The sequence below is a fragment of the Mizuhopecten yessoensis genome, unplaced genomic scaffold (genome assembly GCF_002113885.1).
Source record: "Mizuhopecten yessoensis strain PY_sf001 unplaced genomic scaffold, ASM211388v2 scaffold9561, whole genome shotgun sequence".
NCBI classification, from domain to species: Eukaryota; Metazoa; Mollusca; class Bivalvia; order Pectinida; family Pectinidae; genus Mizuhopecten; species Mizuhopecten yessoensis.
The window spans coordinates 50,507-72,519 of NW_018408109.1; the positions used below are offsets into that span (position 1 = coordinate 50,507).

Below are 22,013 nucleotides of genomic sequence, written 5' to 3' on the forward strand. Positions count from 1 at the left end.
AATTACCTGTCCTGACAACTTTTCCTAATCTACAGGGCCAATTTCATATTTTTTTTACAGATATGGTAACTGCCCCCCGACGTTGTGCATTCAAGTAGCAATTTTTCGTTCCAACCTTTTTAAAAGGAGTTATGGTCCTTTGTTGAATAAACCTTTGTCTCCCTCATAAACTACTGGGCCGATTTCAATAAAAGTTTACAGATATTGTAATTACCCCCTGATGTTGTGCATCAGGCTATTTTTTTTTTCATTTCGACCCTTTTTGAGGAGTTATGACCCTTTGTTAAAAATCTTTGTCCTGACATCTTCTCCTTAACTAATAGGACAATTTTAGCAAAACTGGTTCATCTGGGCTAACAAAGTTTGGTTTGTAAGTATGTTTTGGCATGGGGAGGGAGTACTGGAAGTATGTCAGTGACCAGTATACTTAAATAAGTGTATAGCTCAGTCAATAAAGAAATAATTACCGGTGGGAGACTATGTATAGATTGCTTTGCAATGCTGTGCCTAAGTAAGCCTTTAGCTTACAGTTCTTGTTTATATAGCAGCAGGGGGTATTATTTAGCCTTTGGCTTATAGCTGTGATATTTAATTTCAAGTAAATATTGTTTGCACAATTGACATCATCAATATTCACATAGTTCAGAATTTGATGAGATAATTCATTTGTAGTTGAAATCAGCAGTGTGATTGGTAACAGAATTACAGACTGACTGAGAAATTACCTAGGCCTATTTTTAGTAGCGGTCTGTAACACTTTTCTATTGATAGGTCGAGGTCTGTAACACTTTTCTATTCATAGAACGAGGTCTGTAACATATTTACAGACTCGTCACATGACGTCAGTCCTCCAATCAGGGCTGGGAATTAGCACCAGTCATGTAATATATCATGTGATAAAACTTCATTCATAATTGCTGTAAAACAGTTTTATATTATTAGCTGTATTGAGAAACCAACTGCAATAATAGACCACTCTATGGACTCTGGTTTTACTGTATATGTGTCAGCTGTGACCCCTTCTGCAGACAAATTGTGTATTCATTTAATGATGATTTAATTAAGTCTAAGTGCTAGATCAACCAAACTTGGACCATAGGTGCATCTTAGGTAGTACATATCAACTATTAACACGCATAGTTTGAAGAACAATTTAGACACGTGATGGATTTAAAAGTAAAATGATATAGACTGTTGCAGCTATCTGAAGCTTCTTTCTAAAAGAATTCCGTGTGTCAATTTTGATAATGCTTTAGTAATTACAGTATCATCGAAGGTAATTAGCAGATTGGGGCGCCGGCTAATATACTGAAACAAATGACTCAAATGTACATACACTTTATTTTTCAGTTTTGGCATTATTTCTGGTATAAAGAGTGAAATAAATATGCTATATCACAAAGAATTATTCTAAATACATGTATACACGTGTAATTGTCAACATATCCTGTGTAGGAGAGAGATTAGTGATGTTCCTGCTAGATGGATTAGTGATATTCCTGCAAGATAGATTAGTGATGTTCCTGCTAGATGGATTAGTGATGTTCCTGCTAGAGAGATTATTGATGTTCCTGCTAGAGAGATTACTGATGTTCCTGCTAGAGAGATTACTGATGTTCCTGCTAGAGAGATCAGTAATGTTCCTACTGGAGAGGTTAGTGATGTTCCTGCTAGAGAGATCAGTGATGTTCCTGCTAGAGAGATCAGGGATGTTCCTGCTAGAGAGATTACTGATGTTCCTATAGGAGAGATTAGTGATGTTTCTATAGGAGAGACTAGTGATGGTCCTGCTAGAGAGATCAGTGATGTTCCTGCTAGATAGATTAGTGATGTTCCTGCTAGAGAGATTACTGATGTTCCTATAGGAGAGATTAGTGATGTTCCTGCTAGAGAGATCAGTAATGTTCCTGCTAGAGCGATCAGTAATGTTCCTACTGGAGGGATTAGTGATGTTCCTTCTAGATAGATTAGTGATGTTCCTGCTAGAGAGATTACTGATGTTCCTGCTAGACAGATTAGTGATATTCCTATAGGAGAGATTATGATTAGTGATGTTCCTATAGGAGAGATTATGATTAGTGATGTTCCTATAGGAGAGATTATGATTAGTGATGTTCCTATAGGAGAGATTATGATTAGTGATGTTTCTATAGGAGAGATTAGTGATGTTTCTATAGGAGAGACTAGTGATGGTCCTGCTAGAGAGATCAGTGATGTTCCTGCTAGAGAGATCAGTAATGTTCCTACTGAAGAGATTAGTGATGTTCCTGCTATAGAGATCAGTGATGTTCCTGCTAGAGAGATCAGGGATGTTCCTGCTAGAGAGATTACTGATGTTCCTATAGGAGAGATTACTGATGTTCCTGCTAGAGAGATTATGATTAGTGATGTTCCTATAGGAGAGATTAGTGATGTTTCTATAGGAGAGATTATGATTAGTGATGTTCCTATAGGAGAGATTATGATTAGTGATGTTCCTATAGGAGAGATTATGATTAGTGATGTTCCTATAGGAGAGATTAGTGATGTTTCTATAGGAGAGACTAGTGATGTTCCTGCTAGAGAGATTACTGATGTTCCTGCTAGATAGATTAGTGATGTTCCTGCTAGAGAGATCAGTAATGTTCCTACTGAAGAGATTAGTGATGTTCCTGCTAGAGAGATCAGTGATGTTCCTGCTAGAGAGATCAGTGATGTTCCTGCTAGAGAGATCAGTGATGTTCCTGCTAGATAGATTAGTGATGTTCCTGCTAGAGAGATTAGTGATGTTCCTGCTAGAGAGATTAGTGATGTTCCTATAGGAGAGATTATAATTAGTGATGTTCCTATAGGAGAGATTAGTGATGTTTCTATAGGAGAGACTAGTGATGTTCCTGCTAGAGAGATTACCAAGTGATGTTCCTGCTACCGGGTAATTAACTTTGTCAAGTATAGTTTCGTTAGGCTATTTAAATGATTTACCTGCTATCTGTGTTAGTCAGTCATATTGTGTGTAGATGTTATATAGGTTTACCAGGGTAAGCGCTGGTATCATGATTTCAAGCTTATCTCTGTTACTGTTATATATATATATGTGTGACAAAACTAGTTGCTGCCTTTAGCTGCACTGATAGTTTCATATTGTACCTCAGACTTGTTCTGCCAGACTGTGAAGACTTGCTTCGTTTTTGGACAAAATTTCCCATGACTTGTAGTTCATTATCATGGTCTCTCAAAGCTTTAATGTTTACTGATTACTGTCAACAAAGATACTGTAATGGTGCTCATTTTAGCAGACACAAATTTTAGTGTATTGTCAAATATGTGAATATTTTAGCATTTTGATGAATAAGTGCACTCACAATTTATGTAATTGAAAGCTATATAATATGTACATCAATATATAGTTTTGGGGGAAAAGTGTAAAGCACATATGAAAATCCATCTTCCTGGAAAAAAAATCATCAGAGTGAAATCAGACTCAAGCAACAAGTACCAGGATGCTTACAGTAACAAAGTTGTAAGGCATTTTACTTCTGCTTGTCATAGTTGAAAATTTAGTTCACCAACTTTCACCTGTGGCACTCTTTACCCAGTCAATACATAAGTTGTACTACCGGTATTTACATATATACATAAAATAAAACACAGAAGACTAAATTTAGCTAGGTTTTTTCCCCATCTTGGGGCTCTTCAAGTGATTTAAATAGAGTACACATACTGAAGACATCAAAAATAATAATGTCATAAACAAAGTACACAAAATGCGGCGTCTAGAAATCGTGAGTCACAGACCATTGTCGGAGTATAGGTTTGAGTCTCGCTTGTTCTGATGATAGTAAAGTTTCCTGCTATATCTCTCTGGTGACATGTTGGTTCTCTCTGTGGTATACTACTGCTTCCTCTATCAATTGAAATGCAGACTTCCGGTCACCCCCTACTAGTGTTCCCATGCTGATGTTGGGTTGTTAATATAGATCTCAAAAGATCATGGTGGTCACCCCCTACTAGCGTTCCCATGCTGATGTTGGGGTGTAAATATAGATCTCCAAACATCATGGTGGTCACCCCCTACTAGTGTTCCCATGCTGATGTTGGGTTGTAAATAGATCTCCAAAGATCATGGAGGTCACCCTCTACTAGCGTTCCCATGCTGATGTTGGGGTGTAAATATAGATCTCCAAACATCATGGGGGTCACCCCCTACTAGTGTTCCCATGCTGATGTTGGGTTGTAAATAGATCTCCAAAGATCATGGTGGTCACCCTCTACTAGCGTTCCCATGCTGATGTTGGGTTGTAAATATAGATCTCCAAAGATCATGGTGGTCACCCCCTACTAGCGTTCCCATGCTGATGTAGGGTTGTAAATATAGATCTCCAAACATCATGGTGGTCACCCCCTACTAGCGTTCCCATGCTGATTTTGGGTTGTAAATAGATCTCAAAACATCATGGTGGTCACCCCCTACTAGCGTTCCCATGCTGATGTAGGGTTGTAAATATAGATCTCCAAAGATCATGGTGGTCACCCCTTACTAGTGTTCCCATGCTGATGTAGGGTTGTTAATATAGATCTCCAAAGATCATGGTGGTCACCCCCTACTAGCGTTCCCATGCTGATGTTTGGTTGTAAATATAGATCTCCAAACATCATGGTGGTCACCCCCTACTAGTGCTCCCATGCTGATGTAGGGTTGTAAATATCGACCTCCAAACATCATGGTGGTCACCCCCTACTAGTGTTCCCATGCTGATGTTGGGTTGTAATATAGATCTCAAAACATCATGGTCGTGGTTAAAGTGTTCGTGTCGAGTGTCAGGGAGGTCTGCTATTAAGGATTCTCCTTCCCAGGAGGGACTTTCATTACATGCATACAGAGTGTGTTAAATCCATGTGAACAAAAAGCTACACTAGCTGCAACATAACAGCTTGTGTGGTTCAGGTTTTGCCAATGCTATCTGTAGACAGCTCAGCTGCTGCATCAAAAATCACAGTTATTTTTTCCATGCAAATTTGAGGTGACAAAGGAACCATGTTCGTTTACATTTCTTACTGGGTGCTAAATTTTTGCAACCGTCGAAACTTGGCATGTGGAAAGTCCAGGAGATGCAGCAGAACTATTGATTTTAAAGCATGGTGTTTCAGAGGTCCCATGCTTGTCACTGTTACAAAAAATAATGGTTCTTTTTTTTTGTGGAGATTCTAACTCAAAACAATTGATCACACAAACACTCAGACTCGGTAGGCGAGTTGTCTCAGAGAGGAGGAAAAGCTCTTTTAAATTTAGGCGCAGTCTGTCAAAGGTCAAGGTCACTGTTTACAAAATTAGTATTTGAAAGAATATTTATTAAATCTGCAGATGCAAACTTGAGAACAAGTGATCACATAAAGCTCATGCTTGGCATGCGAATGCCCTTTGGCAGAGGTTGAACCCTATTGATTTTGAGTGTGATTGGGTAGTGTCACAACCCTGAAACAAAGTTTCCATACGACTGGTCCTTTTGTCATAGCTTGACAAAGGGACCAGTCGGTCCTGAAATGTTGCGACACGTTTAATATGTACATTGTTTGTGTATTAAAGTAAAATTTTGATATTACTTATTTCCAAACTGATGAATCTTATTGAAGACACTGTTTCTGAAAAAGTACTGGACATGTCTTTACCAATTTTCATAAGTTGCTTTCCATTGGTACTAAGTGAATGTCTCTTTTTGAGGCTTATCGGAAGAACAAAATGGTTGCCAGCTGGCAGCCATCTTGGATTTCAACAGTTCTAATTTGTTATCACTATTTCTCAAGAACATGGATTGTGTCACCATTTCTCAGTAGAATTTCTTCAAATTTTGCAGTTATATTGCTTTGAAGTGAAGAAATTTTCTGCCACAAAAAAAATATAGGTTGTCAGAATTTTAAGGATATGAAATGGAAATTTATGTAAAAAGGAGTGAATTTTGAAGAAAAAAATGAAAGACAATTTTTTGCAAAATAATGTCAATAAAAATGATACTGACATAGATTAGTATTGCATTAATGTATGTCAATTTGATAAATGCTGAAATTGTTTAAACTAATTATCTATAAATGATAAAATATTGACATTTTATAATAAAACCATATACACATAGTAATTGCATGTAAGAGTTATCTTTCTTGAAAAACTTCACAGTAGTGAAATAGGTAGCCGGATTCCTGAGGTACAGAAAAACGGACACATGTGACTGATTGATAAAAAGCATCTGAACTAATGCTTGGATTGCTTTGAAATACTTTAATATTGAGAGAGCACACTGTTCTGTCAATAATAAACATACAATATTCATCAGTTTAATATTAAACATTAGAATATGCGGAAATTGTGATACTGCCTCCCTACATTGGATTTTCAACTATTTTCCTATGTCCGTTTATCAATACACTCCTATGACCTTAAAAAATAACTTAACTTTGAAAGTTACCACACAGTACATTACCGTTTGCGTGATCAAATCCAACAGATCAAAGTGAAGACCAATCTTACGATAATACTAATGAGGATGGTATGATGGTTGACACCAAGATTCCTCTGGGATCTCTTGTTTCAAGGAAACAATGCTCTTTAAGGCTCCCTGGTTGTGAAGATATGCATTTTTATCTATCATATTAACCCAACTGTGAGAAAGTTATTTCTGATTCATTTCTTTATAGTTGTACAGAAAGAAAACCGGCACCTGATAATTTCAGAAACTGCATCATCTTACATATTCATAGGTTAATATCAATGTGTTACTTAATATACAAACAATGTACATACTAAATGTGTTGCAACGTTTCAATACCGACTGATCCCTTTGTCAGGCTATGAGTATGACTGAGTGAGCGCTTTGTACTATTTCCCTGTGCAACAATGTGACAAAATTGTTTATTTCATAGGTCACTCGACCCGGGACGTTTCTCCTATTGTTAGACTTAGAGAGTGTATACACACTGTACATGTGTCGGCTAGGTTACTGGTAGGGTGAAGATCTAGCCCCCTACCCTATGATGTCAGTATCGGGTCATACAGATAACTCAGTTGGTGACCCCTTTATTTCTCTTCATGCTCTGAGTTATCCTGATTTTGATTGCTCACTGATTTGTCTTGTTTTTGAACGCCCGTCAAATTTGACGGAAGTAATCTAGTATGGGGTTGTCCATCTGTCCGTCCGGCGTAAACTTTTTTTTGTCAGGCAATCTCTTTCTACATTTTTTGACCGATCTCTTTGAAACTTGGTATACATTATAATCATGATATGAAGTTGTGTCCCTGAAAAGAATTTTGATTAGGCAATTTTTGCAAAAGTTATTGCCCTTTGTTCATTTCAGTATTTGATTTTTGTCTGGCAATCTCCTACATTTTTCAACAGATCTCTTTGAAACTTGGTATACATTATAATCATGATATGAAGTTGTGTCCCCCTAAAAGAATTTTGATTCAACGATTTTTGCAAAAGTTACAAAGTTACTTCGTACATTTCGGTATTTTATTTTTTGTCCGGAGATTTTCTCCTGCATTTTTTATAGCATGTCAGCTAACCACTCTTAGAATAATGCAGATTTTATTTCAATGTAAGAAAGTATATAACACTATATGGCATTCAACGGGCGTATATTGTTCCGCCCTGTGGTACTCTTGTTGTTTGTTGTTCCCTGTCAAATATTTTGACATTGTCCCAATCGACCATGTGATTTTTGGTGTTAGTATGATCTGTTAATGCCAATTTATTGTACTGGGTGCCGGTGGTGTTAGTTTAGCATGTGTTTCTGGTAAAATTGGTATTGCTCATTTTCTCTATGTTGTTTCGATCTTCTTTAAGACATGTACCAAATATCCTCCCAGTTTCCCTATATATGACGGCTGACAATTTCCACTTAAATTCGGTATATGTTTTGTCTATAATGTCAGTCTTGTTTTTGGGGTGTACAGGTGACTGTCTGAGTATTGTCAATGGTCTCATCGGGTTGTTGAAATGGTGTTTCCTCATCATCCGGGCAAACGCCACAGATGTCTGTTTCACTGGTTCACCCGTTGTCAGTATAATGTGACCGGGCGGAATGCTGTGCTTGGTGCCTTTGGCATGGCATTTCAGTGAGATAGCGCTATAAAGTTGCATCAGATCCGCGCTATCACAAGGAGGCAAGAACACCAACATACCGTGTCTCCTGCATACACACATGCAAGCACACATACACTATACACATGGAGGCACGTCCTTAAATGACCATAGCTGTTAATGGGACGTTAAAGAAAATTAAACCAAACCAAAGTCCCTTTCACGTAGGGTATTGTGCCTTTGCATTTGGTTTGGCTCTCATCTCTTTCTTCTGTCTCTTTTTAGGTCACCTGAGACAAAGTCTCAAGTGACCTATTGCGATCGCCTTTTGTCCGTCGTCGTCCGTCGTGCGTCCGCAAACAATTTACATTTTTGACTTCTTCTCCAAAACCCCTGAAACAATTTCAATGAAATTTTGCAGGGACCTTGCATGGCCAAAGGTAAACCAAAATTGTGGCCGCTTTAGTCCCAAGCCCCAAGGGGCCTGAGGGGCGGGGCCAAAAAGGGTTGAATTGACTAAAATTTCAAAAATCTTCTTCTCCAAAACCCCTCAACCAATTTCAATGAAATTTTGCAGGGACCTTCCATGGCCAAAGGTAAACCAAAATTGTGGCCGCTTTAGTCCCAAGCCCCAAGGGGCCTGAGGGGCGGGGCCAAAAAGGGTTGAATTGACTAAAATTTCAAAAATCTTCTCCTCAAAATACAGATATGATAGAATCAAATACTCTTCATAGATGGAAGGGTCTTAAGGTGCTTTACCAAAATTGTGAATTTCATGACCCTGGGGTCTCACGTTTTCTCCTGGGGAGGGGGTGAACTTTACTATAGTTTATATAGGGAAATCACATTTTGGACCAATATTTGTTTAATTTCCATTGGAAGTAATTCAAATTGGGTTAGCATTATCAGTATTAGGTAGCAGTTTGATAGTATGCACCTATGAGCCCTGACTGACCCCCAGGGGCTGATGGGTGGGGCCAGAAAGGGTTGAATTGAGAGAAATTTCAAAATTCTTCTTCTCAAGACCCAGATATGGTAGAATCAAATACTCTTCATAGATGGAAGGGTCTTAAGGTTTATGACCCTAGGGTCTCACGTTTACCCCCTGGGGAAGGGGGGGGGGGGGGGCAAAATTTATTATGGTTTATAATGGCAAATGATACTTTGAATATTACATGTTAATAACTTGATTGGAATTATAACCTTGAATTGACAGTTTGATACTTTGAAAATTTTGAGCCAGCCCTACCCCCAAGGGCTGTAGGGTGGGGCTCAAAGGAGTCAGTGTGCTAAAATTTCTTCATTTTCCTTGTTAAGAATCAGAGGTGCTAGTTTCAAATCCTTTTTAGTCTGAAATCTGTATGCTAGATATTGAGTAAGGTGGTTTTATTGTTTTTTGTCACTTTGAATAATATTTCTGTTCATGTTAAAAACAAAATCAACTCTCTGTATAAATATATCAGGTGACCGTTAAGGCCCATGGGCCTCTTGTTTTGTTTCACCACCTCAAAGTAGCGGATGCGAGACTAAGGTGTTGCTTTTACGATGGCAGCGTCAACATTACGTGTTTGAGTTTAGGTTGGTTTTAGTGAAAGTATAAGTGCTATATACACCAACCAGGACCATAGATGCATCTTAGGTAGTACATCTCAACCCATGCATCAAATGCTGGATGGGGCCTACCTTTCATGGTCCATTGACTTTGTCAGCATCTCCATCAACATTAAGTTTTTACTTTTAAGTTGGTTTCTCTGATATGTGTATTGATGGTCAAAGTGGGGCACAGGCGAGACATATCAATCTGAAAGGCTTGTTTCTTTTACAGCTCTTTTCACTTTGTTGATTGACCAGTCTGGGTAGCTACCCGTTTGAGGTACCCTAATAGTTTGATGCATGGCGCTGTTTTCTTTTCGGAAGATGAGCATGTCCAGGACATAGTGTGTATACTCTCTCTATCGATTGGGTAAATGTCCAAGGTGGAGTGACATATGAAATATACAATTTCGTCACATCACTGTACAGATTAACAATACAACTTGCTCACTCAGTCGTAGCTTTACAAAGAGACCAGTTGGTCTTGAAACATTGCGACACATTTGATATGTGAACCGTAATTTGTGAACCACTTTGAGACGACCTACAATCTAGGTTGTGATAAAGCGGTATATAAGAACCTCAAATTATTAATATTATGTGTTTAAAGTGAAACTTTGAATTACATATTTCCAAACTGATAAATCTTAATGACAATATTTGATTGGTCTATTATGAGTTATTTCAATCTAATAAACTTTCCTTTAAAAGTTCATATATGTTTTTTTTCACTTTTTTCTTGTTTGGAAATCTCCCTTTAGCCCACCAACCATGAGCGCCTTGAACTGGGTGTTTAGTGCTAACTGCACTTCATGTTTGTGTAACTGTTTTGTCAATAACAACTACAATGGGGGCATTTTAGATAGACTAGGAGGCAATTTATTTCAGGAGTTTTCGCAGGTTACAAAGCAAAGAGAGAAGAATAGCTTGTCACAAACAGCAGAATAAATAGATGGTGAATCACCAGGAGCTGGCTCTTATTGACAACACTGTTAATTTTAACTGTGTACGTATGATGCGTTCAATTCCCAGCAGTGATTGTAAGACACCAGACCAGAGATATTTAAATATCGGTTATTGTACATAAATTTGTGGAATTATTTTCTACAAATAGCACTAAAGAAATTTGGCTGAATTTATAAAAGTAGCAAGCTTAGGAATACGTTAGAACTATCACAGTAACTGAATATTACAGGATTGAGTGACATATATTGTGTATAAATATTGCCTTGTTGTATACAATCATTGTTCTTTGTATCAAGACAAAGACAGGGAGACAGCTTGTAGCGTTAACACCCATGGGTTCATTAGGCAAGTTATTTGTTTTGACGTCATAGTTAAGAGTTCATATATCAAGGACGTCATCAATTGATAAGAATTCACAATTCTAATTGAATACATTAACAATTCTACAGAAAACTGTGATAAACAAGGCATCATAAACAAGCTGTAAAATGGCTTTTCATTGTGTGCTGTATTAAGAATTTTGAACTTCAGCTGTACTCTTTTTTGCGATTATATTTTGTCCGGCGTCGTGCGTCCGTAAACAATTTACATTTTCTCTTCTCCAAAACCCCTGAACCAATTTCAATGAAATTTTGCAGAAACCTTCCATGGCCAAAGGTAAACCAAAATTGTGAATGATATGGTCCCCAGCCCCCAGGGGCCTGAGGGGCGGGGCCAAAAAGGATCAAATTGACTAAAATTTCAAAAATCTTCTCCTCAAAATACAGATATGGTAGAATCAAATACTCTTCATAGATGAAAGGGTCTTGAGGTGCTTTACAAAAAAAGTGAATTTCATGTTCCTGGGGTCTCACGTTTTCCCCTGGGGAAGGGGTAAACTTTACTATAGTTTATATAGGGAAATCACATTTTGGACCAGTATTTGTTTAATTTCCATTGGAATTAATTCAAACTTGGTTAGCATTATCAGTATTGGATAGCAGTTTGATGATATGCACAAAGCGGCCCTGACTGACCCCCAGGGGGTGATTGGTGGGGCCAGAAAGGGTTGAATTGACAGAAATTTCAAAATTCTTCTTCTCTAGACCCAGATATGGTAGAATCAAATACTCTTCATAGATGGAAGGGTCTTCAGGTGCTTTACCAAAATTGTGAATTACCCTGGGGTCTCATGTGTCCCCCTGGGGAGGGGGAAAGTCTTAGTATAGTTTATATAGGGAAATCACATTTTGGACCAACATTTGTTTAATTAGGGCCCCGCATCTCCGATACAGGTGCCCTATAGTAATCACTTTGTCTGTCCATCCACACATTTTGTTCCTGGCTGATAACTTTGGTATTTATTGACCGTTTTACATGAAACTTGGTCAAGTTGTTCAGTTCACAAAAATACACACTGAGGTAAAAAGTCAAGGTCAAAGGTCAAGATCATAAGGTTCAAAGGTCCAGGTCAAATTTTGCATCTTTTCACTGATGAACATTTTGTTATTACATGATGAAGAAAAGTTGATCAGAATTAAACAAGGAGTCAACTGACCGAAGGTTAAGGTCATCGTGTCAGAGGTTTAGGTTACTGGGTCAAAGGTCAAAGGTCAAGGTCAAATTTTGTAGCTTTTCACGGATTAACAACTTGTTATGACACTATGAAGCAATGTTGGTCATAATTAATCAAGGAGTCAACTGACCAAAGGTCAAGGTCAAGGTTAAATTTTGTATCTTTTCACTGATGAACAATTTGTTATGACACTATGAAGCAATATTGGTTAGAATTAAACAAGGAGTTAACTGATCAAAGGTCAAGGTCATTGGGTCAAAGGTCAAGGTTAAATTTTGTATCTTTCCACTAGTGAACACTTCGTTATGACATTATGAAGCAATGTTGCTCAGAATTTAACAAAGAGTCAACTGACTTAAGTTCAAGGTCACTTGATCAAAGGTCAAGGTCTAATTTAGTATCTTTTCACTGGTGGCATTTCGTTATGACACTTTGAAGCAATGTTGATTGGAATTAAACAAGGAGTCATTTGACTAAAGGTCAAGGTCACTGGGTCAAAGGTCAAGGTCAAATATTGTATCTTTTCACTGATGAACATTTTTTTTATGTTATAATGAAACAAAGTTGTTCAGAACTTAACAGGGAGTCAATTGACTTAAGGTCCAGGTTACATGTTTAAACTTCAAACGTTGTAAAGCGACAGGGAACTTTTAGTCCCGTTCAGCTCAAATGTAGAATACTCGAGGAACGATTTATTTTTCAGTTTAAAGTTTTAGTAGGGCAAGGAGCTTGGAAACATCAATATTAATAAATAAGCTGATTGGATCAACACAATGCTAACCTTATACTTTTCTTACAAGCATGGTTTCCTTTGTTACAGTAAGGCCACCTCCATGGACAGGGTATATGGTCCAGCCTGGCTCGCGTTTGGTCACTCGTTTGCGACAGAAAATGAACATGACCAGGCCATGGCGGCTTACTTCACAGCATCCCAGTTGATGAAGGGTTGCCACCTGCCCATTCTGTATGTCGGACTCGAGTATGGCCTCACCAACAACAGTAAGCTGGCTGAGCGTTTCTTCAGTCAGGCTCTCAGTATAGCTCCAGAAGACCCCTTTGTTTTACATGAGATGGGTGTAATAGCCTTTCAGAATCTTGAGTAAGTTCCATATGGTATTTCCTATAGGAGAAGTCAGGGCAAAATTGTTTTCCCCTGAAAAAGGACTGATCACATGGGAGGGAGGGGGGGGGGGAGTTTAGTAAGGCCACTTTTAAAAAATTGTTTGTTTATTTTCCCTACTCACGATTTCTTTCAGTGGGTAGGTAGGGATTTTTTATTCAATATTATAAATATCATATTTCTATAAACAAAAGTTAAATTTCAGTGATTTTTCAGCAAGAATCAATCTTTTTCTAACCGAAAGTTAAAAAGAAAGTTTGAGTAGGTTCCACTTTCTTGAGTCAGTCTGGAAACTGCCAACAAACATTTATTTAAGGATGCCTTATCATGTATAACAACAACACAAACTTTAACAGTTGTTGGAATTGTGTGCACAAACAGCTTTACAAGTTGATGGCCGCACGGCAGGCCAATACATGTGGACAGTAAATAACACAAAACGTCCTTGTGGTGTTTTGATTCCTTGATTCTGTTAGTAAGTGTCCTTATTGTACCTTGCTCCAAAGACAGATTTCAAAATTACCTCCATCTCTCTTTTTAGGGAACACATCTACCTGTAGTAAATTCTAAAGGTTATGTGCTATTGTGTGCATTAAATATTACTAATGCATGTATACCTTTGTATGATTCAAGTATGTTTACAATATGTCAAAAGTTTTAATAAGGTTTCCTTAGCTTATTTAGACTACATACTGTTCTAATTGAATAGTGACTCAGTATTAATTTTGGTCTTCATTATCAATATGCTTGTTTACCAAAATCAGAAGTTAATTATCTTAACAACTTCCGACTGATAATACTTCAATGTTTGTATTGGCATTCATGATTCTATAACTGCTATTTGTTGCTGTTTTTGAAGTTGAGACTACTGATATATAATATATGTTTGGCAGCTTGTTTTGATGAGACATTTTGTTGTATATGATGTGTCAGTGGTGATTTAATGACTGTTTCAATGGTCTTCATGTTACAGCTGGATAAAAGCCCATCATTACTTTAAGGAGGCTCTGTCTAAGGTAGAGAGTGTGAGTGATCAGATAATGGTGGAGAAATGGGAACCACTCCTCAACAACCTGGGGCACACCTGTCGAAAACTCAAGTAAGTATGATAAGTACACCTGTCGCAAACACAAGTAAGTATGATAAATACACCTGACGCAAACACAAGTAAGGATGATGAGTACACCTGTCGCAAACACAAGTAAGTATGATAAATACACCTGTCGCAAACACAAGTAAGTATGATAAGTACACCTGTCGCAAACACAAGTAAGTATGATAAATACACCTGTCGCAAACACAAGTAAGTATGATAAATACACCTGTCGCAAACTCAAGTAAGTATGATAAGTACACCTGTCGCAAACTCAAGTAAGTATGATAAATACACCTGTCGCAAACTCAAGTAAGTATAATAAATACACCTGTCGCAAACTCAAGTAAGTATGATAAGTACACCTGTCGCAAACACAAGTAAGTATGATAAGTACACCTGTCGCAAACACAAGTAAGTATGATAAATACACCTGTCGCAAACACAAGTAAGTATGATAAATACACCTGTCGCAAACACAAGTAAGTATGATAAGTACACCTGTCGCAAACACAAGTAAGTATGATAAGTACACCTGTCGCAAACACAAGTAAGTATGATAAATACACCTGTCGCAAACACAAGTAAGTATGATAAGTACACCTGTCGCAAACACAAGTAAGTATGATAAGTACACCTGTCGCAAACACAAGTAAGTATGATAAATACACCTGTCGCAAACACAAGTAAGTATGATAAATACACCTGTCGCAAACACAAGTAAGTATGATAAGTACACCTGTCGCAAACACAAGTAAGTATGATAAGTACACCTGTCGCAAACACAAGTAAGTATGATAAGTACACCTGTCGCAAACACAAGTAAGTATGATAAGTACACCTGTCGCAAACTCAAGTAAGTATGATAAATACACCTGTCACAAGTAAGTATGATAAATACACCTGTCGCAAACACAAGTAAGGATGATGAGTACACCTGTCGCAAACACAAGTAAGAATGATAAATACACCTGTCGCAAACTCAAGTAAGTATAATAAATACACCTGTCGCAAACTCAAGTAAGTATAATAAATACACCTGTCGCAAACTCAAGTAAGTATGATAAATACACCTGTCCCAAGTAAGTATGATAAATACACCTGTCGCAAGTAAGTATGATAAATACACCTGTCGCAAACTCAAGTAAGTATGATAAATACACACCTGTCCCTAACTCAAGTAAGTAAGATAAATACACAACTGTCTCTAACTCAGGTAAATAAGATAAATACACAACCGTCTCTAACTCAGGTAAGTAAGATAAACACACAACTGTCTCTAACTCAAGTAAGTAAGGTAAATACACAACTGTCTCTAACTCAGGTAAGCAAGATCAATACACACCTGTCCCTAGCTCAAGTAAGTAAGATAAATACACACCTGTCTCTAACTCAAGTAAGCAAGATAAATACACACCTGTCCCTAACTCAAGTAAGTAAGATAAATACACACCTGTCCCTAGCTCAAGTAAGTAAGATAAATACACAACTGTCTCTAACTCAATTAAGCAAGATCAATACACAACTGTCTTTAACTCAAGTAAGTAAGATAAATACACACCTGTCCCCAACTCAAGTAAGTAAGATAAATACCAACCTGTCCCTAACTCAAGTAAGTAAGATAAATACACACCTGTCTCTAACTCAAGTAAGTAAGATAAATACCCACCTGTCCCTAACTCAAGTAAGTAAGATAAATACAGACCTGTCCCTAACTCAAGTAAGTAAGATAAATACACACCTGTCCCCAACTCAAGTAAATAAGATAAATACACACCTGTCCCTTACTCAAGTAAGTAAGATAAATACACACCTGTCCCCAACTAAAGTAAGTAAGATAAATACACACCTGTCTCTAACTCAAGTAAGTAAGATAAATACACACCTGTCCCTAACTCAAGTAAGTATTTTCCAAAAGAATTTACTTTTAAAATTTAAAATTTTCATATTTCCTAATGAAATGTACCACCATAAACTCTCTACCACCTTTGTGCTAACCGATAGTGTTGTGTGTTGTAGGAGGTATGAGGAAGCGTTGGATTATCACAGACAAGCACAGGTTCTCTCCCCACAGAATCCATCTACCTACTCCGCCATCGGCTACTGTTATGTGTTGATGGGAAATAACATCATGGCAGTAGACTACTTCGACAAGGTAACCATGAAATCTTGGATCATTTTAGATCTACATATGTTGATATTAAACCTGTCAGCTCTCACAATTTGAGTGTAAGTCTCAAGATATTGGGCCTTCTTTTCCTTGTGCACATGATCCCACGCAATCTGATAAAAATCATCTGGTAAATGGCTTCATTAACTTCCTACTTCAACTGAACACATAGTATGAAGTTCTTGTTAGTACAATGTCACACCTTCATGAAACTCCATATTTCTGATTATTACCGTCAGGTTTTGGTCAACAGTATTTATGGCAATGTGGGAGGCCAGTAAACCAATAGTTAGAGAGGTATTAGACCATGCCAATCACTAACAGAAACTGAGTGATCAGTCGGACATAACAGGGGTAGGACAGCCCTCAAGGAGACTGAATGTGACTGTACCAACCAGCTCATTACAACTAAATGAGGTTTCAGCTAACAATTTACCCTTTCATCACTGAAGACCATAATGAACTTTCCCAGATCAATGCATGGGAAAGTTTATTAAAGTTACATAGGGGTGAAAGGGACAATAGTAAGATATTGAAGCTGTTAATCTTGATGATGGCCACCCAGATGGATACTAGAGTAAGGTTATTGTGATTAGACTGTCAATATTGCTGTCTGCAGCTTCTTGGCCTCACATACATTGTATTGTAAAACCAAAACTGAATATTATTACTGTAAGTATTTTCCAGTTCAACATATCCAAAACATGATAACAAATGTTGTAACCTTTTCACCACTGTTGAACTTAATGGACTCATCCAGATCAATGCATGGTAAGTTTACTAAAGTTACGTAGGGGTGAAAGGGTTAAAGAACAAGTTACATTTAAACTATTGATGCTTATCTCAATTCTTATGTGAGATTTTGAAAAAAAGATTGACAGCCATATTGAATGCAACAACAATTATACATAGTAGTAGGTTATCTTAGTATTGTACATTCAATTAACCCAGAACATATTAAAAAGAACAACAAAAAATGTGGTGTACCAATATACTTTAACATCAAGGCATATCTCTCTGCTTTTGGTACTCATGTTTGTGATTTAGATTGTTATTGAATATTTTTGTATCCTAATGTTGACAATTTCTTGCAATTGAGTTTTTGACTGATTGTCCAACTTTGCACGGCAGGCTTTAGGGATCAGAAGAGATGACACTTTCTCAACAACCATGTTAAACAATGTGATGGAAGCCCTGATGATTGAAATGTGCCCTTGTGATGGTGAGTGGGTTATAAGTCACCAACTTTAGGCTACATGCTACCTTAGTGTGACATTTATATATATCCTTTTCAAAAGATCTCTGCACTAATAAACTTTAAAAAATCATTTATTAATGATAATTTGCTGTTCAAGATTGGGCAATCATGAAGGATTTTAAACCAACTTAAGATGCATTTTCCACCATGTTTTTTTTATTAATGTTAATGTTTATTCATTAATACATCTTGTTCTTATCTTTATTCCATAATTTTGAAAAATCCTATACCAGGTATTTGTTTTATGTGCAGCTTTTCCCCCTATTAGGGACTTGCCTTGTAAATAATTATCCTGATTGCATGACCCCAACTTTAATGCATTCTTTAACCCTTTCACCACTGAAGACCATAATGGACTCATCCATATCAATGCATGGTAGACTCTACTAAAGTTACATAGGGGTGAAAGGGTTAAAAAATAAATGATAGCAACATGAAGTTTTTACTTTATACCATGTTTTATTGGTCTGTTTTAGACATGCCAGAAGAAGACATGCAAGTCTCCAAAAAAATAATTTTTGAGACACCTGAAAGCCATAAAGAGAGTCGTGGAGGTGTCCCTTCTGAAGCTGAGGCGGATAGCAGTAGCATCATGGTGATAGAGGAACTTGATATGGACGAAAGTGATTGATTGACTGATTCAGTCATATTTGTGATCATCAAGAAGAAAAATTTCAAAAATCAAGAATTATTTTCCCCTCGCAACAAAAGTTCTAGGAGATATAGAAATGTTTGTTACACTCTTTGTCATCGCTCTAGCCACTTCATTCCTCAACGGAATTTCGTGAAACTTTGTACAAGTGTTTGGAATGGCTATGCTTTGAACAAATTTGTGTTTCGGGTTACTGGTTAAAAGGTCAAGGTCACTTTTACTATTTTTATAAAAACTTTGTCATCACTCTATCGACTTCTGTTATGGCAATACCTTGAACAAATTCTTGTTACCTTTAAATCTGAAAATTATACTAAACCATGGCCACTTATCATTAAAAATGTACCAGGATTTTAATAGAAAACCTTGTGGCTTGGTTACTATATTATAAGTTGTTTGCTATGATTTTAAACATCACATATTTTTGTATTATAAAACCCAATTCTTTCTATGTGCAAATTGATTTAGCAGTTTGCAAAACTATTTATTACCATTTGAAACTTCTACCTGTAAGTTTGTACTTGTGTTTATAACACCGCGTGATTGTGTTTATAACACCACGTGATTCTGATCCCAAAAATCCAGCAAAGACACCATCTGTTTGTTCTGATATCTCCTGTAGATAATATCTGTCAGCCTGTTGGTAACAGTACACAATTATAACAATTAACGGTTGTCTGTTATTTTTCGATATATCAATCAAGGTATCTTGATGTTTTAAGATAAAAAGTATTTTAAATTTTTTATCATTTCATATGAGCTTTTATGAAACTAATCTCAAAGTTTTAATTTTTGCTCGCAAAAGTTCGCAAAAATAAAAACTCCTAAGACCTAAGACTGGTTTCATAAAATCTCATATGAAATGAAAACTCATTTAAGATCCTATATATATTTACTGCTTAAACTGTAAAAGATGGTACCTTTAGATGGTAAACAAAACATTTGTATACCCCTGTCGGGACGTATGATGTTATCACCTGAACGGGCAGACAGTTGGATAGGTGCGAAGAGTGTCCGCTCGATATCTCCAGTAGTTTCTACAAATTAAGTTTTAATTTCATAGGAAGGTTCATTGCCGTGATAGTTTGAATGAATTTGATAACCCCAATTATCAGACCGTAATTTATGGAGTTATGACCCTTTATGTACTAAACAACTGCTCATTCAATTTATGACGGGCTTATTATGTTTTGCTTTCACATTACCCTTGTTTTAATTGTTATTATGAAAACTTCAATTTAAGTGTGTAATTAAGCCTGACTCAACTTCCTAGGATCCAGCTAATTAAGCTTATAACAACTACATTGGATAAAGCTCAGAACGTGTTTAAGAAATGAAGTCTTTATGTCAGACTGAAAGCTTTAAAGTACTTGTGAATAAGGTAATTATTTTCTGATTTTTACATAAAGATGTTTGTGGAAGAAGTAGATATAAAAGCTGTTATATTATTATCAACAGTGCCATATTAGAGGGAGATTGTTTATTAATCGGTAGACCTTAACTTAAGTTATCAGAAGCAATACATGGCACTCGTATAGAAATGAATCATCACACAATATGTACAAGAAGATTTTCTCTCTTTTAAAAAAAAAAAGGAAGGAAATTTACTTTTAATGTGATACACTTAGCCTAGGTATATAAAATGATTCGGAATTATCTTGTGTGAAAATCGAGTGCTCATGGTTTATATCAATTGCATTTCACATTGATTATATTGTGATGTCTCACCCTGCCTTCCTTTATATTTCACCTGATTGATGCTGTCCATCTTTGTCCTCCATTAACCATTGAACATTTCCTACATCCTAAGATCCGTTGAAGTGATAGACTCGAAGCTTGGTAAGAATGTTTTATACAATTTCTTGACAAAGTGTTGTTAATTTTGAGCCGCTCTGAAAATCCAGTATAGTCACCCCAGCTTGTGAACAGATACCACCTTGCCCTCTGTTTGGCTGAATGAAGACATTTTCCACTTAAGAAATTTGCTATAGTACAAATGCTTCCTGTGTAGTTTTTTTTTTTGTCCAGCTTGGCTACTATCTGTTGGAACTTTTTAAGAAGTCCAACATGCAGTGCAAATTAGAAAGAAAAAAATCCACTTGTTTGTATACATTTGATAGGTACTGCTGAAATAAGTGTTCAAAATATATAAACTTTATTTATTCTACTTCAATTATAGGAAAAAGTTATTTCAACTTATATTTATCATTCCTGTTGGCCCAGTTATTAGCGCGGGGGTCTTACTGTGGGAGGAGACCAGAGTACCCAGAGAAAATCCACGTGGTCGGGCAGGCATGTCCAATCAGGGAATTGAACCCCGACCGCCTTGATTCATGAAAGGCGAGTGCGCTATCTACTGCACCACCCGACCACCGGTTCGGTACTGCTAAAATAATTGTTCAGCATTTGGGGCAATGGCATCAACTGGTTCACTCGTTGTCAGTATAATGTGACTGGGCAGAATGCTGTGCTGGGTGCCTTCAGCATGGTATTTCAGTGAGATTGCACTATCTAGTTGGCATCAGATCCGCACTACCACATGTAGGCAAATACACCAACATACCCAGCCTCCAGCACACATACACAACACACTTGGAGGCACGTCCTTAAATGACCTTGGATTTTGATAGGACGTTAAACCCTTTACAACCAAACAACCAACAGCTGTCAGGTACCTCTAAAATAAGGGTTTTCAGCATATATCCATCGGACCAATGAGTTTTATACTGCAAAAAAAGGGGGGGGGGGGTTACAGGCATATATAGGTCATATACCACTAAATTAAGTTTATTTACAACTCATATATAGTTGTCATATGCCACTAAAATAGGTGGTGTTTACAGTAAATACCCTTAAGAATGTACTCTTCTGAGGTTTCAATCACGTTCAAGTCTCGTTTTGATCTGGTGTAATGGGTTTTTGTAATATTTAACAACTTATGATCAAGTTTATTAGCAAACACGCATCTGAAAAATATGTCAAAAAACTAGATGCCTGTTGTTCGTAGAACTTTTTTTACAAGAATTGAAAAAAATTACCAATTCGGCGGCCATTTTGAAAATGTGTATTAGTGTGTATTTCTTGTGCTTCAAAAAAGGCCAAAACTTCACCTTTTTATACGCCCGTCGAAGACGGGGACGTATTATGTTATCACGTGAGCAGGCGGGCGGTCGGGCGGGCAAACGATGTCCGTTCGATATCTCGAGTAATTATCAACGGATTAACTTCAAACTTCACAACAAGGTTAATTACCATGAAAGCTCGGACAAGTTCGATAACCGCCATTATCCAACCATAATTTGTGGAGTTATGCCCCTTTATGGATTTGCCGAAATAGTGTCCGCTCGATATCTCGAGTAATTATTAACGGATTAACTTCAAACTTCACAACAAGGTTAATTACCATGAAAGCTCGGACAAGTTNGAAACACTTTTTATTTTTGACCCCGAAAAAAGTAAAAAAATAACACAAATGATAATGGGACAAAAAAAGAAGCACACTGACCCCCCATTTTTGTAGATGTTTTAGAAAGAGAAACACGTTTTCATTTAATT

At 37.0% G+C, this 22,013-nt stretch overlaps 1 protein-coding gene across 1 annotated transcript in view; it reads left to right on the forward strand.

Annotated features, from left to right (window-relative positions):
- The window catches only part of LOC110458368 (cell division cycle protein 16 homolog), a 30,916-nt gene extending 11,788 nt beyond the window's left edge, over window positions 1–19,128 (forward strand). The window contains exons 12-16 of the mRNA XM_021510036.1: window positions 12,986–13,264; window positions 14,259–14,384; window positions 16,398–16,533; window positions 17,680–17,770; window positions 18,283–19,128. Coding sequence (XP_021365711.1) covers window positions 12,986–13,264; window positions 14,259–14,384; window positions 16,398–16,533; window positions 17,680–17,770; window positions 18,283–18,437 — 787 coding nt within the window. The 3' untranslated portion in view covers window positions 18,438–19,128. The remainder of the gene's footprint in view (window positions 1–12,985; window positions 13,265–14,258; window positions 14,385–16,397; window positions 16,534–17,679; window positions 17,771–18,282) is intronic.
- The last annotated feature ends 2,885 nt before the right edge of the window (window positions 19,129–22,013 follow it).